This window comes from Falco cherrug, chromosome 13, assembly GCF_023634085.1.
Source record: "Falco cherrug isolate bFalChe1 chromosome 13, bFalChe1.pri, whole genome shotgun sequence".
Taxonomy (NCBI): Eukaryota; Metazoa; Chordata; class Aves; order Falconiformes; family Falconidae; genus Falco; species Falco cherrug.
In genome coordinates this window covers 12870354-12887687 of record NC_073709.1, presented here as the reverse complement: position 1 = coordinate 12887687, position 17334 = coordinate 12870354, and the positions used below count along the sequence as shown (strand labels likewise).

Sequence of the window (17334 nt, the reverse complement as noted above, 5' to 3'; positions counted from 1 at the left end):
ATATCCAGTCTGAAAAACTACAGCTTTCAGATTTAAATTTGCCTTTGTGCAAGTAAAAGCCTAAAGATGAGGAAAGCTCTGTACCTTGCTTCCAAGGACCAAACAATAATATACAGGAGAAGAGCAGGATTCCAAGTAACCTCTGTGTGGCCTTGGATGGATGCACCCACTGACAGGCAGTTGAGTTCAGGGAGAAGATACAGCACATTTTGTTAGACCACATTTTACGGATAAGCTCAGGAAGGCTCAGGCTAAGCAATCAGCGAAAGAGCTGTGTTAGACAAGTGTGTAGCAGTATAAGACATTCATTTTTTTTCATTCACACCCCCAAGGAAGAGTCTGAACATTACGCAGTTGTTACAGGGGGCACAAACAAGCGTCATTTCAGTGACAGAGGCGCTTCATGTGCACTTGAATATCAACTACCACCTGGTGTGAGACTTGATGGAAAACCTCTGAAAACTGAATTATTTAAACTGAGTTGAGTCTCACAGAGTAGGATGCTGACCGAAATGGCTATACAGAGTAGTTCCTTATTGTATCATCCTTAGATAAAGCTGCTGTGCATTGCTATCTGTGTCATTATGATCATACTACTATTTATTATTATATTCTCAACACTGAATATCCCAACAGATAACATGAGTAACATTAGTAGAATGTCAACATGTATAACTTCAAATGCTTTCACATAATCAGTACAACATCGTACTAACAGATTTAAAGCAAGGGGGAAACAACTTGGAAACAGAAGTCTGTGAAAATTGGTATGACCAAAAAATAGAAATTGTCTGGGATAATTTCCATATGCTTAATGTAAAAAAATACCACAAGGGATATGCATGAGATACTAAGGGATGTGTGAACTGCTGACTGAATAATTATATCTTTGTATTACACAACTAAGAAGTTACAACAGATAGTTGTGAACGGATGTAAAGGAAAGTCAGTCACTGTTACTTGCCTGATTTAACAGCTGTGCTTTTTGAAGAAGAATATTCAAGAGCTGATGGATATGTCACACCTCTTCTTGGCTTGCCCTCTAAAAAAAAATCATTAGAAAGCATCACAAAATATTCTAAGTTTTCTTGCAATAAAATTCTCATCTAACATATGTGTTCAGAATCAGACTCCACTTCCTTGCTGCCCAATTGATTTTCTTGAAGGTTTCTTTTGTCTGATGGCAGAATCTCAAAACCATGCCTCTAAAAATACCAATGCCTAAATCCAGCATTATTAAAAAAAGTTAGAAAGCATGAAAACACAGTCCTGGGAAGGATTTGAAGCAGTCAGTCAGTTCATTTCTTTACTCTCAAATGGTGTTAAGCATAAGGAGACCATTTCTGAAGGACATCTGCATAACCTGTACTTAAATCCCCAGCTTCCCTGGCTACCCTTTTCCAGTGCCTGACTATGCAGTTGACTTAGAAAGTATGTTTGATGTGGGATTCATTTCATCACGCACGCAGCATTCTTCACTGACCTCACTTTTGCAAGATGCCATTTCTGGCAACAGTCTTTTGCAGTAATAACAGTGAAAGTGGGCTGTGCTTGTGTGTGGGAACATATGGTACCTATATTTAAATCTAAAATGAAGGTCCTGTCTTAAAACAATGAGGTACGTTTCCCAGTTACGATTTGAACCACAAATGTTTTTAGTGCTACAGCAGATGCCATCTCTATTGGTACATGTGGCCATGCAATTCCATTTTGTGGGGCAGTTTTTATATTGCCATATGTCGCTGAATGAAAAGTGTTGCAGAGAAGCCCAGTGTAGGGAAGACTGCTCTGGCCTCTAGGAGTTGGTGGATGTAGGACTTCTGGGCCCTGGTGACTGTCTCTACAAGATGTTGTTCTGTGTTATGCATCTGGACCGCTTCAGGTGAGATCTACCTCCACCTCCTGCAAAACCTGTTGTGGTGGTGGTGCTAGGTTTGCTTTCCTTTATTCCCTACGTGGGCTCTTTAAGAAGGTATATGTGGCACTGCGAGCATGTCGGTTGTGATCCTGGGCTATTAATCCAGATACCAAAAGCACTGAACAGAATTAGCTGCAACAGACAGCTGCTCCCGGCAACTGGGGGCTGTTTGTGATGGCACACAAAGGGTATATGCCGGAGAAACTGGTCCTCTATGTGCAGGGATGGCCATAGAGCTGGAGAGGCACTGTCCTTTGTCCCTTTTAATGTCTCTATCTCCTTTGTTTTACTCCTCTCTGAAATTTCATATGCCATTAAAAAACCCTAAATAAAGAAGTTAGAGTTACTAACAAGGCATTGATGTAAGGATCTATCCCATTTCTCATTTATAGTAGTATAAACTGAGAGCAGCTCCACTGAAGTCAGCACAGATTGGCCAAAGACCAGAGCTGGCAAGGTTGCATGCAAGGACAAGCTGGAAAGAGCTTCCTTCTTGCCCTTGGGTCTCTCACAGAAGCTGGCCTAAGAGAAGGGCAGCAGGTTTTTACATCACCTTCCCCCTGAGCTAAAACTGAGATTGGGAGCCAAGCAGGATTATGGAGTTCTTCTGCCAATTGTAGTAGAAAGATGGACATGTTATGGGGTTGCAGATTATTTCTAAATGTATTTTTTTATCCCCAACAGAGGCAAAATTGTCTGATATGAGTGGTTGGTACATGGATGCAGCAACGGTGTATTAATCTGATCTTAATTTAGGATATTTCTGTGCTAATCTGATCTCTAATGCACACCTGAAGCCTGCTGCTGTGCAAATTAACCGGTGTGGAGAAGCTGGCTGCTCCTGGTCTCTGGAGGTTTTGATCAGCAGCATTTTGCATCTCATATGTGACCAAGAGGTAGGTCTGAGGCCTGACCTGAATGTGGCCCTGCTCTCTGGAGCAATGGTAATATGTCTTTTTCACTGTCTGGAGAAAGTTACTTCTAGGTTGGAGTTTGCTTAACATACTTAAAAATGGATTTACATGTGGGCTGAAAACCTCAGCTTCTGGCCATTGAAGTACAAGCTATGGGGTGGCGGCTGCTCACCCTGTCACGCTTGTTTGTGACTAGCAAACCCAAAGGTTTAGGACTCTATTTTCTTAACCCACTAACTGCAAAACTCCCACTAGGCTGAATGGAGTCATTCAACTGAGTGCCAAGGCATTTCGGTGCTTGAAAGCGAATACCAGCGTGTTTGCGTACCTCCTGGTGTGCTGGCTGCTTTAATCCCCCGGCACAGAACTCCTTCCCCACTGCCCCTAAATCAGCCACTTCATCGCATGCATCTCCTGAGGATTCTGCTTCTGTGCTTTTTTATGCAGATGCTCATTCACAATTTAAACATCACAAACTCTTGGTGACAATATCCTAACTAGGAATAAACTAGGCACGTTTCTAGGGTACCGTATTGTGTACGGGTCTGGTCTGTGAAAGGGAATTTGGCTGGAGAATAGGGGGCTCCGTTCAAGCTCTAAAGCTGTCCTGAAATTAATGCCTTAGGTGACTTTGTATTTTTATTGGGGAATGCTTTATGCAGCTCTGTCTTTTTATGACTCGTAATTGTAATAAAAACCCCAACTCATCTCTTTTTGAGAGTGAGATCTGTCTGCATTCAGCCTCAGGCTGCTGAGATGAACAGCACAACCTTCCTGGGGTTTTAGTCTTGCAAATTTCTCTCTAAAATTCCATTTGTATTAGGTATAGTGACACTTTACTTCCTATTTATGGATTAAATATGATAGCATACATGTTATATATTATGTTAGATTTACTCTTGAGCTAGTTTATAAAATAAGTAGTTCCACTGACATCAGTGAGAGCACTCAGCATGTGTAAAATTAAGTGCATGAGGGACAAATCTCATCATACACGTACCCAGGTTTCTCATCATCTCCTTTTACATGTGCCTGTAACTTTCTCTGTCTTTTATAATGTCTCATTAATTAATAATAAAGATTTGCTACTGTAAATCAAAAATTCCTACAGTTTTATGTGATAACAACTGAGAGCTGCTGAGGTAAAAACCCCTTATTTCCCATTTATGTACTAGAATTACAATGTGCTGGTTGTTGGGGGAAAAACAACAACAAGTACAAGTAGCAATTGGGCTATTCCAGGAAATTCCTACTCATCCAAAATAAATCCTTCACATAATGTGGTGTACCCATGGCAGAATGCTGTAAAAAGTCCATCCAAATATATTAATGCAAACTGAAGATGACAGTTAGTTTTGGTCAGTTTCTGAGACCTCCTTTGCTGTCCACAAATTTTCACATGAAAAGAACGTTTCTTTATTTTTAGTGGCTGTTCAGTTGCTTGAGATTTTGAATTTTACAGGAGTGATATAGTTAACTAATGTCTATTGGTTGTACCTATCCTAAACCTCCAAAAGTGTGGACCAGCAAGAACTGACCTACTGTATGGATGCACCAAGAAGTTGGATTTAGAAATTGTATGTAAAGCAGTGTAAATTAGACTCTCCTTTCACACAAGTAGAATGAGTGCAAGTAGGTGTAAGACAATCTGAAGCTGATGCAAAGGGAATCTATTTAAAAAGAAATTAAAAAAATCTGTGAATATTGTCACTGAATGCAAGTGAGCTGCTGTATATACTGTGGGGAGAAAAAAGGAATGAGCATTAATTTAAGATGGCTTTCCCTGCACTGAGTAGATATCGAAACTTTTTGGCTTAGAATGGTGGGAAGAATTCATAACATACTTGGGATGCAACAATTGAATTGCTTGATATAGGGCTTGCATAAATACAGCTATAAGTGGCTTGAGTTGGGCTGACAGAAGTCAGACATTGCTTCAGAAGATGTGAGCTCGGATGCAGGCTGAGGATGCTTCAAATGGCCAATGGGGCCCGTTAGTTCCCTTAGCAGCACTACTTACCAGGGTGGAGAACCAAGAGCAATAGGAAGACCTCCCTGTTAGTACTGAGGCTCAAACTTTACTCATCAACAGCAGGAGTTAAGGTGCCCTCAGAAAGTCAATCCAGACCACCTGTCACCTCCTGCAGTGGGCTCAGACCCACACTGGGCTGAACTGAGCACAGCTCTTTAAAAAGAGAGGGCTGCTTTCCGCTCTCCCATTGCTGCCGGGCTGGTTGGGCAGTGGGGAGAGCCAGGGTGGGCTGGCGGCTCTGGCGCTCCACCACGGTACCTGACACAAGGAAGGACTCCCTCCAGCGTGGCAGTGACAGGGACCGGACCCCGTTGGAGAAGCTCCCGCGGTAACCGGAGTGGCCGGCAACTTTCTGGACGAGGATCTTCCCGCCTGCATTGTCGATTATACCACTGCAAGGGGAAAACATGGTGTCTGAAAGAAGAAATTCTGCCAAAACAACTTTGAAATTGTTCAACAATGCAAGAGGTATGAAACATTCACTTTTACCTTTAAACCAGGGGCTGTGGTGGAGCTGTGACTCTACTACTGAGTCTGCTGCTAAGAAATATATGTGCTTCTTCCACATAGAGAAGAGCCATTTGTTACAAAGTGCTGTCGGCATCTGTTTGCTCTTCCCACTGATCTACTGGTCCTGTGTTTAAGGTTGACCTAGTTGCACACAAGAACAAGCTACTGCCTTCGTTAAAATTCCTGCAGGCTTGATTGAATGGCTGAAGATACAGGGAGAGGTACTTAGAGGAGTTTTTGGACCAACCATGTGACAGAAATACAAATTTGAGGGAAACCTCCCAGTTGCTTGACTTTTTCTTCTGTAAAGAATTGTTTTCTTTGGGTTCCAGGATATGTTTTCTGCAAAATACTAAGCTTGGTTCTGACCTCAGCCTGGAGTAAACTGAACACAATATTGCTGGAAGCTGTAGAAAACCTGGCAGGCTTCATGTGTACATTAAGTGGAGTTTGACATATGAAGTAACAAGTATCTCGGGAGAAATGGAGGTATCAGTTATGCAGTTCCAGTGTATGCAGCCTGCTGCGGCATTGTTAGGAAAGCAGGCAAACCAGGAAGCGACCCTGGCTCTAGAGGGGTGGTAGGACTGGCAGTACAGGAAAATGAGTAATGGTGAAGAACATGTTAGAGCTGTAACTTTCTCTGATGATTGCAAGAAGCTGTCGGTAAAATAACTGTAAGGAAAGGAAATTCACTGTCTGTGGAAATGCAGCTCCTAAGCTCACAAAGCCAAACTCGGCTGGCTGGCAAACAAGGAAAACTGAAACCCTCACTGCAACAACGCAGGCAGCCAGCGTTTGAGCTACAGGGGAAATTGCAGTTCTGTCGGTATTTTGCAGCTTCCCTTTGGGACAAGCTCTGCGTGCAGAGACAAACAGTTTCCATTGTGCACTAGCATCTGAAGGGAGAATTTGTTGTTTGAAAGCCAGTCACCTGGCAGTCATCTCCCCGGCCAGGGGCAGAGCAGGCAGAGCTGCAGCCAGGAGGTGGCAGCCAACCTGTGTGCTGCGCCGTGCAGAGGTAAGGTATAAAGTCCCAAAGCCTCAGCTACTCAACTTTACACAAGACCCCAGCTATTTTGCAGAACTGGAAGCACTGCAGGAGCTCAAATGACTCTAAATGAAGTCAAATTATCCATTAGACTTTATAAGCTCTTACTGCATTTTCAGCTGAATGCATCCTGCCTATTCTCTATTAAAATTTTATGCACGTTTTTGCATGGCTAATAAAACTCAGCAAAATTTGTGCTGTAAAATTTGTATTACAGATTTTCTTGCCCAGTGTTTTTTTCTGTGATAGGAAAGCCCATTACTCAGCCTTTGATGTCAAGGACAGTTAAATTCAAATCTGGAGAACCAAAACCAATCCCAGAAGTATGAGAGTTATATGTATTCATCATGGGTGAGATGCTTATTTTTTTCTGAAGTTTTATTAGTAGCAGCAACTCCATCCCTGTCTTCCACTTGAATAATCATAGTACAATAGTAATTTTCTATGCATGAATGAAAGGTCTGCATATCTTGAGATGTTTCTCCAAAGGCTGAGAAATGTCTTCAGATATGATGGATTTCAACTGGATGCATTGCATCGCGCATAGTCTTTCTCACAGGTTTTCTACTAGAACAGCAGCCTGCAATCAAACCTACAAGGCAGTGGGAGCTTTAAAGGGTTTGAAAAGCTGAGAGCTTCCTACGCTGAAATCACAGTTTTGTCTGAGTGCCCTGTTCATTTAAACTCACTCACCTGTGAATTGCGGCGTTGCACACACTGGAAAAGGAAGCATAAATGTCTGTGCCGTAAACACGGTATTTTACATCTTGACATCCAGGAGGGCATTTCGCAATGAATTCTGGATTGATTATCTTCCCCGCCTTGACATCGCAATCGATCTGGGGTACATCTGTGAGTGTAAAATCTTGGTAAAGTCAGATTGAACGTTTTCATAGCTGAGTGATTTTGTCATGAAGCAATGAGTAACTGAGTGACAGGGTTGCCCTTCTCTTATACCTTCATATCAATGGTGTTGGGATGCAGGACGTGTCTATGTGTTCTGCATCTACAGTCTAACATGTAATAATTCCTATACCTAGGCATGTGGCTGTAACCAAGGATGAAGTAAAGAAGCTGAGGATATTTCTGACCTTCAGCATTTACTTCTCTGAAGGAAGTACTCATCATGACACTTTGCTGGAGGGGGAAAGAAATGTAGTCACCCAGGCTGTGGTTAACATATGGGAAGGAGCGGGTAGGGGAAGAGGTGGCTGTGATTCAGGACCAGGAAAGACTATGCACACACGAGGCAGGGTGCTTCCCAAGCCTCCTGCTGTGCTCCTATAGCTCTGCGCCATCTAGAATGTCAGGCTGCAGCCACAGCCCATCATCTTGTCCTTAATTGTTAAAACTATTTCCTGGGTACAATTTAAGTAAGGGGTTGAAGTGTGAGTTCACAACCTTGCAGCAGGTTTGTTTGTCAGTTAAATGAGTAAAATAGTCTGTGGACAGAAATACTCTTACAGCAGTATAGCTGAAATGTGTATATCCTACTGCATAGGACATGCAGTACTCGTCTCATGCCAATCAGCTACAAATACTTTGTGTTACAGCAGGTCCATTTCAGGTATTTATCTCTCTCTCTCTGTGAAAACCTTAGCACTTGCTTAGATCCTGGTGTGGTACCTAATGACATATGAAGACACATTCTAGTAGTGAAGTACACCATTTCCCTTTTACACACGGTCAGTAGCTCACACTTAGTGATCTGATTTCCACAAAAGAATCTGTTAATGTCTCTGCAGACAATTGTGAAAATTTACCAGAATATAACCTCACTTTGCACTTTTTAAATGCATCAGACATGCCTGCTGTAAAGCAGCCAAGAATTCTACTGGGACCACTTACATAGCTTAGACTTTTTCATCTTCTTTGTGGCTTCCTTAGCTGCATATGTACACATAAGAAGCACACCTGAAACAAAGAAAAGATAGTATCAGGAAAAAGGGGGACTATCAACATCAGTCACCACAAGCTCCTGTGCATGACATTTCCCAAATTTGAATCAACAGGCTGAAAAAATGAAATGGGAAGGTTTTCAGCCACAGCGAGGTTTCTACTTGTTGGTTAACTTCAGGCAAGATGGCACCTACTGCGGGGCAATTTTTTGAAGGCGATTAAAGATCAGTTCAACTCACACATTCATCTGTGGAACTCGTTATCAAAAGATGCCATTTAGTCCATGTAGTCCAGAAAACCACAAAAGGCTCCAGGATTTCCACAACCAGTGGAAACTCTTTGTAATTGGTGTCATAGAGATGTCGGTGAGACAGCATGCTCTGTGCATAAAGCAACTGGGAAGTTAGGGAAAGAAAAATCCTTCTTAATAACCTGGTGGGGAAGTTATCCTGTAATCATGCACTATGGCATTTCACTCACTGCTGGTAGCAGGCGTAGGATACTGGGCAGTGTTACAGACCGTATGAGGTTCTAGTGTGGCATGTCCAGTATCCTGTCCCAGCAAGGACACTGGTTTTCTTCAGTAAGTAGAATTAGGATTTGAAAAGTATAATAGTAAAAGACACATACACTGTTACATTAAAACATACATCATAATATATGTGTGTAGCTTACCTCGTTAGGTTTGCTTGCTAAGTGCATGACATACAAGAGCTCTTTGTTCTCTGTGTGTATTTTATAAGCACTATAGTATGGGTAATTAGTAACTTCATTGCCAATATCTTGACTGTCCTATTCACCTTTCCCTTGTCTGAGCTTTCAGAGGGAGTTGAAACTCTCTCTACAATGTGTTGGCTGATCCTATCGTCATTTGTTAAGTTAATCTTACTAGTACATGCAACAGTGGTCTTATGTCTTTCTTTTATGCTCTCCTTCCCCTAGACTGGTTGCAGAGAGTTTGCAGACTTAATCACTCCTCGAGCTTGCTCAAAAGAAAAATCGGGCTCACAGCGTCTGAAGGGACAATGTATAGATGCAGTATTGGGGCCTCTTGTCACTGCTGCAGCTGTGTAACCAAGGCAAAACCGTAGTTAGAAAGAAAAGGAGCGAACCAGTGTAAAATAAAATGGGAAGGCCCAATCTCATGCAATGTTAGGGCATAATTTAATGTGGAGAAAGTAATTTGGTCTCTTAATAAAGGCAGAAGAACTACATAGGTTGCTATGAATTTGAACTGAGAATGGCTGCCCTGCCAGACTTGAGGATCCTGGCTAGAGGGAATATTGCCTGGGATTATCACAGTTAAAGTCGTACAGCACAGTTAGGCTACATGGTGGCTGCATTTCCATTAAAGGGAGACATGTAAGTAAAGCACACTAAGAAATCATCCTTGGTCAACCAGAGTGTTTGTGTAAGATGAATTGCAAATTCTGGAGTCTCTACACATTCCCAAAAACCAAGATCCCGTCTGACTTCCAGAGGAAAAGAAATAAGACACATTTCTAGCCTTTTTCCTTTGGCACCTTCCTGTTCATTGAAACAGCAAGAACACAGAATAAAATTGGATAGGGATGCTCCCATGTAAGAAACAGCTGAATTTTCTTTGGAAGGATTCTTTAGATTACATTTTTCAGGCCCAGTTGTGCCATCTGATACGGACTGCATGTAGATGGTCATGGACTTGGAGATCTCTGCAAGTAATTACTATTGTTTCTATGCCAAAGTCAAGAAGTTTGGGTAGCCTGTTTCTGAAAAGCTGTGCCAAGGCTTACTCCACCTGATATTGGAAGCTTCATCATCCATGGCGTCCAAAGGGAAGAGAAGAAGCCAGCAGCCACTGGTCAGCCAGGACAGGAAAGTACAAACCCACAAAACTACTAATTGCAGCACGTTGACTGTACTTACCGAAGAAGGTTGCAATGACTGTGGCCTTCATGGTGAGTAAAGCAAAATCTGGATGTGTCACTAAGGAGCACTGAAAAGGAAAAGAAGAGTACATCAGGATGCATTTGAAGGTATCACAGGTGACACTATGGGGGAAGAGGAACTGTGCACACTCTTTAACCTTTCACAGTCCTCACGTACTGCATCCTCTTTCTCATGCTTTGTAGAGCAGCTGGTGTCCCCAGAGCAGATGGGCTGTGGCACTCCCATGGACTAATGTTTTACTTCTGTCCAAGATTTGCCTTTCGCCTTAGGATACTGAGATTTCATTCCACATACTTATTTCTGAAACCAGTGGCAGGAGAGGGCATGATGGGTATGGACATGTTCTGACAGCTATTCAAGGTCATTCGCTACTTTTCTAAGACATAGTCACAGAATCATATTGCCTGCACATCAAAATGCATGATGTAATGTGATAAAGTTGGGGGGAACATAAATCTGTTCAATCCTGAAGGATGTTGTGTAAAGAATCTTTCTTCCATTTTCTGAGGATGTATGTGTGTGTGCCTGTGCACATGCGCACAAGCACCTGAGATTAAGAGGATCCTGTCAGAACATCTGGATTTTTTTGTGGATTTGCATATGTGGTTCCTGATCCTGCCATGCCTGAAGCTCTTGACCAGGCTACAAGAACACAAACTTATCAGAGATAACCCCTCTCAGCTCTTCCTCAGCATCACCTCCCATGCTGTTTTTGCAGTTATTTGGTGATTGTTGAGGGAATCCTGGGCTGGATGCTCATAATAAATCTCAGTCATTAAAATGCTACAAGATGCTTGACAATTATCAGAGTAAAAAGCCTGAGAAGGGGAAATATTTGTGTGTTTTAGAGGAAAAACTCAAGGATCAAAATAAACTTGGTCTTCGAAGAAACTGATTACGTGCCTATAAATGGGAAGATTTGTACTAAAATAAAAACTAGCTTGCTATCAAGGAAGAAAATACATGGAATGTTAAAGCTGCAAGTGATCAGGGAAAAACAAGATATCTGCCTCCTGGAAAAATGACGGTGGCAGATTTCACATAGCATTTCATGTACTCAGAACCAGGGTTTCAGCTGCCCCAGAAAGAAATTCAGGCTGACAAGGCAGATACAGGAGAGAGAGAAAAAAGTCTGCAATCTGTCTTCATACACAGTGTTTCCACATTTTTTATTTTAATTGCTCTTCTTTTTCAAGTAAGCCACATGCTTCTTGAGTGAGGAAGACTAAAATGGCATGCTAGGCTAAACTGAGTTCAGCCAGTTCTAGGCCTATATAATTTATAACCCTTTTTACATGGACCAGCTGCACCTCCAATTTTTTGCTTCTGTGCTGCGGTCAGAGAACTTCAAATGCGAGGACATACTAATGCTATGACTTCCTAGTAGTACTACATCTTTCCTTAGTGATCTCCCTAAAACAGTCCTCCTGTGTCATAGTTACACCGAAAGCATCTTGTTGAGGACTCTATTTTTGCTGGTACAGTTTATATTAGCATCCTGATGGAAATAGAGCATAATAGTAAAGAAACTTATTTTTGCCACTATATTAATTTCTATATTAGGCACTAACTTGCCATGAAAAATGCATAGACATCCTGTGACATGCCTCTGGTGGCAACAGTCTCACGGGGGGTTGTGTAGCTTTCAGACCTTGGGCTGTCACATGGAGAAAAGTGCTGGAGGATTTACACTGCCAACCATTAAGTGTCTGGCTTAGAGGCTCCAAGCTTTCCATTGTGGGAAGTCTGTGTGCATTCACTGGGTTTAGTCATAGGGAGTCACCTGATTTAAGCCGTACGAGATCTCTTATACTGTGTGCTAGCATGGCACCTGCTGCTTCAAACTGATAAAAAGGAGCAACAGCCTGGAATAAGACTGAGGTTTTTGGTTCCTCTGGGAAGGAAGGGGAATGCAGGGCTCCAATCCATGCACATAATAGGCTTTTTAGTCTGTGTAGATCCACTGGGAGGTTTGAGGATGTTCTATCTGTAGATCAAGAATGAATCTTTGCTGTTAAACACAAAGCTATTGTTCCTTTACCAAATGAATAGATCTCATCAAAACAAAGAGAGATGTTTCAACTTTGGGTTAGTCTGGAGTGTGAGATTTCGCTGAGATTTCTCCTTACCAGATTTCCATTAATGCAGTATTTGCAGCCCTGGTCAATACTGGAAACTAGTGACCATTCAGTATTAAATCTCTGGAATTTTATGCTGGATATTTGTTTATCAGAGTACATTTTCCCATCTGTATCATTCAGACTACCTTATGCCAGAAAAGCAGTTAAGTATATGCATTACATTAACATGTGCTTAAATCCCAGCTAAGTCAAGTAAAAATGTAGTAAGAAGCACCTCCTTCCCAGTGTGGATCCTATTTTACCTTTTAAAATCAAAGTTCTGTTTGAAAGAATGTCAGTTACTTTTTCTCTACCACAAATACTTGAAAAACCTTGAATGTTAGGGAAGAAATAGAGTTAGAAAACTATTCTTTCTGCATTTAAAGTATAATTTTTTATGCTGACCTTTTATTAGCAGCTTGACTTTTAGAAAGAGCTGAGAAAGCTGCTACATGCTACAAACAAACAGATGGTTTAAATCATCTAAACTGTCACTGTATGGCAAACGATAACATTTTCTGATGGAAGTGTAGGTTTTAAGTCCTTGATTTTTGGTGTAAGGCGCTGCTCTCCATTCCACGTGCAAACCGAAATTCTTTGCTGGTGCCACGTGCTTTGTCTCTGCAGATGTAAGCAGTTTATCTCCTGTAATCTCCTGTGCCACAGAAATTAATTTGTGTACTCTCTTTGTCCCACAATAGTGTGTGTTATTGTTCCCCTTCTCAAGGGGTTGTAATATCGCAGCAGCACGGGCACCATAAAAAAACAGAAGAGGACTTTGTCTGAAAGCTGTCCGAGCAAGTCGGGTGGAGTTAACAACATGATCTCTAGACACTGTGGGTTGAGTTAAATATGTGCCCTTTATAGGGAAACCAAGTGGGCTTGGTGTAGGTGTGAGTAAACTGGCTTGGATAAACAAGAGATAATCAGCATCTTCTAGAATAAAATATTTCAGATTTCTTTTGTCTCTCATTAAAAATTGTTTAACCCTTTCTTTGCTTAATGCTTGGACTCTGTTCCCGTGGTATTGTACCTTGCTGGGCAGTACAATAGCTGTTGCTTTTGGTGTGCGCTAGGTAATATTGCTCATGCTTGTCACACGTGATTTAGCTTCACCCCCTTTCTTGTCAGAGGGAAGGAATGATGTACCCTCAGTGCACTGTGCTGCCCTGAAAGTCTGTACATTAAAAAAAAAAAAAAAAAAGATATTTAAGTGGCTGTTTACTTTAAAAAGGCAGGTAATGAGTTCTGCTGAGCCAGAAAAGCCGAGTTGATAACTGCATTTCATTTCAGAGGCTTAACTGCCCTGTAAGTATCCCAGGCTGGGTAACAAGAGGTAAGATCCAAGGTGCTATTTTGCAAGGGTGAGCTTGTTTGCATGGGATGCTGGACTTTACGCTTTTGAGCTAGCATTAGGATTACAGTCAGAGCTATTAGTTTTGACTAATTTTATTTACCACCTAGGCAGTACCTACAGACTGTTTGCCAGCTGCTTTCTGTGGCTGCGGTCAGTGGTGGCCCTCTGCCCCCGCGGTACTGACCCCTTGGGCAGCAGGGCATGGCTGCCACAGTTTTTCCTTGTCTTTCAGGCCTTTTGCTTCAGAGATGGGTGCTGAGGGCTTGGGCGGTGCTCCATTTCTCAAACACGTGCTGGTTTACACCACGCTGCTCTACAGAGGTAGCTAGTTCAGAGGCTGTGGCCTCTGCCTGGGGGATGCCCCAAGAGTTCAGAGTGACCCCGGAGGGAACAGAGGGCTCAGCCCTTGTAGGCACTCGACAAAGTGATTGAAGAGATTTTTTTGAGAGGGAGGGTGCCATGCCTGAGGGCACCCTGGATGCCCAGGCATATTCTCCCCTCCCTACTGAAATGAGACCACTGTGCTCCTGGGACCCCAAGATGTAGGATGTAGCCAAGGGTGTAGGCTCCTAGGACATTCCCTCTCCCTGAATTCACTCTACTTTTTATGCAGTAGCAAGCTGCTGTGAAACACGTGCTCCTTCCAGGAGTCAAGCCAGATGCTGGCTCTGCTGTGCTCCCAGGCAGGCAGCAAGTCAGGTCCCCTTCTCACATGCTTTCGTTCAGACGCCACGTTTGGTATTCCTGCTTGCAGGGGGTCCTGCTTCATCACGGGGAATGTGGGCTGTCCCAGTCTTTAGTGCTCTGGAGTCTGGTGATGGGGGGACATCTTTGGTGGTGAAGGAAGCATGGGTTCAAACTCTCTGAGGCCACGGACAGCCCAGATACAGTTATCCCTGATGATAACTTCTCTTGTTTTCTCACCACTTGCTCCCCATTACAAAAGCTTTCATTATTGTGGCTGCCACATCATGTTTTAAATGGTGCCTGCTCTGCTGCATGAGGTCCCTGACTCAGAAGAGGTCTGGGGGGCTGCTGGCAGCCAGTACCTCTTGGGGGGTACCTGTCAAGTCACTCTCAAGTCATTGAAGTGAGGAATGGGTGGATTCAGACGCCTAAATTCTACCTATGTTGCACTTTGGGCACAGGAGTCCTTTTTTTCAGAGCTGCCTTAAGAAATGTTTATATGCAGATTTGCAAGAAGAATGTAGTCCAAAATAATTCCATTCAGGTAGGTATAATGAAAAGATGTTATACCCATCAATTTAGAGCCAAATAAAAATACTCAAGCCGCCCTGCACTGCTCATTTTGTATTCATTCAGTGCCCTGAAATTAAACCAACATAAGGTTGAAGTAACAGTGATGAATGATTTCTCTACTTTCCACAGAGCTCTTTCAGAAGAAGGTAATTTATTTAAAAGTACAGTGTGATTTAACTTGCCAGACCTTTCTCAGAGCCTAAATAAAACTGCAATGATTATACTTTTTCATCTGTCTCAGCAAGATAACCATCAATTATGCTGGCCTGACCTGCCCCTTCCAGCAGAGGAAGAGATACATTTAGAATGTGTCACCCACTCACAGAGAAAATATAATTTGGACTATCCAGGCGATGATTTCTGTGAGGGTCATTACGCTGTACTTTCCTGGTTTCTGTTAATGTATCATGCATTGGTTCTTTTCATTTTGATCCTCAGCTTTTATGGCTCATTGGGGATCACTGTTAGCTCAAACCTGTGAATCCCTGTCCAGAGCACTCCCTCCCTCCATCCTCCTCCCCACCACAGCTCTTGTCTGCTCATGTATCTGCCCCCCTCACTCCCAGGCTCAAGCCCATGCTCTTTCTGCACGTTGGAGCTTGCTCACTGTTGCAGAGAACTTCTTTCCCCCTTTCTAATTTAGCTACTTCTGTTTAACATCAGCCAGACCCCAGCCAGGTACCATCGATCCCCCCAAGAAACTGAAGGGCAAAGGGAAGTACCCGCAATTCAGCGGTGCCCAGCTGCTAGGCTAGTTTTGTGGCATGAGGTTTGTAGCCACATTTCTTTCACTTTTTAGAAAATGCACCATTTGCTTTTTCCAACAAATTGTTTTAACAAGTCAAAGTGACTTTTTGAAGTGCAATACGTGGTTTCTCAGGTTGGATGCACAAGGAAAAGAGTGCTGACTAACCATGCTATTGTGCTGCCTGCAAACTGAGAATTATTATAGTGTGTCAGAATTCCCCCAAAGGTACATATTTGGTCTAAAAGTGAAGAATTTGTGTTAAAGGCACTGAAGAAACTGCACATCACCCTGGGGATTTTTTTTGGAATTTCTGTAGCATGTTGAAACAAAACTTGACACTTTTTTTTTTTTTTTTTTTTTTTTTGGTAGAAACTTAGGAGCAGAAATTTAGAGAAACTTCAGGATGTTTATGCTCTGCTTATTAACGCTACGTGTATCCCTTTACTACAAACCTGCATTACATGTCTAGGTCAAAACCAAAACTGATCCTTAAGCATGCTAATAAATTTATACATCTCACATAAAACCTGTATCAGTTCAGTATCTCCTGCAGTTAGTGTGACAACTGATGCCTCATACCAAAGGCATGGACTGGTTGGATAAGTGTGCAGAAAATATATGTAATTAAAAACATATATTTGGAACTACCATAGCATGTGGCACTGGTTTGAAATAAGGCAGTAAGTGGTGAAATTAATCGATGTCCAGTAATGACAACTTAATCAAGGACGCATCTTACACAAAATACCTTCAGCAAATCAGGAAGCACCGAGCAAGATGTAGAAAGCATTTTTAAAAGGTAAGCTGGAATCTGCTCCTGTGGTGGAAACCAGTGAAAGAAAGTTAAGAAAGTAGTTTCAGTTTTGCATTATAGTTCTCTGCAAAAGGGATAGTCTCATGCTTCTTGCACTGCTTAACATACCCCCCCTCATATATTTTATAATTTTCAACAAATACTGTTTCTTCCTGACTAACTGTATTATTCCTTCCTGTGAACCTTTCCCTCCAGCTCTCTTGGATATCTCTCTGATACCTTTAGTTTGGAGAAGACCAACCCACGCTACAAAGGAGGTTGCTACAAAAGGTAAATCAGAAAACAGCCCTCAAATGCCTTATGGCCCTCAGTCATCTAGTGCTGCCTTGCTGGAACCTCCAAAACCTTTGCTTCCTTGCAGGGTCAGCCGAGGGGCAGGATGCTCAACTCCCACATCCCAGGACCTTGTGCGTGGCCACCCCATCCCATGCCCTGCAGGTGGAATCCAGGCTGCCCTCTTCCTTAGGCATGGGATGTAGAAGTGCCACTTGGATGCTCAGAGGATATGCGTGAGCTGTTGTGGCAGCCAGGTGCAAAAGGCACACCTGGATCTCCTAGTGGAGGTGGCATTCGTGTCCTGCTAGTCTGAGCTGTGAGGGGGTCCTAAGGCCACCCACCAGACCTGTGCTGTCTCAGACTCCTCACAGAGCACAGCAAAAGCTTGTCCTTAGTCTAGTCTAGCCTTCAGGCAGTCGATGAATAAATCTGTGGATAAGCTGGATCTTTTTCTGCTGTTGTCTCCAGAGAGATCTTTGGATTTGGAAGTCTGTCCTGTCTCCTCC

The 17334-nt window shown here is 42.7% G+C and overlaps 1 protein-coding gene across 2 annotated transcripts in view; it reads right to left on the bottom strand.

Moving 5' to 3' along the window:
• VIT (vitrin) overlaps positions 1–17334 on the bottom strand; it is a 53154-nt gene that overhangs the window by 29244 nt on the left and 6576 nt on the right. For both annotated transcript variants that reach the window (XM_027805296.2, XM_055725488.1), the window contains exons 2-6: positions 10230–10299; positions 8274–8339; positions 7119–7275; positions 5123–5256; positions 965–1042 (exon numbers count right to left, since the gene is read on the bottom strand). In XM_027805296.2, coding sequence (XP_027661097.1) covers positions 965–1042; positions 5123–5256; positions 7119–7275; positions 8274–8339; positions 10230–10260 — 466 coding nt within the window. In that variant the 5' untranslated portion in view covers positions 10261–10299. The remainder of the gene's footprint in view (positions 1–964; positions 1043–5122; positions 5257–7118; positions 7276–8273; positions 8340–10229; positions 10300–17334) is intronic.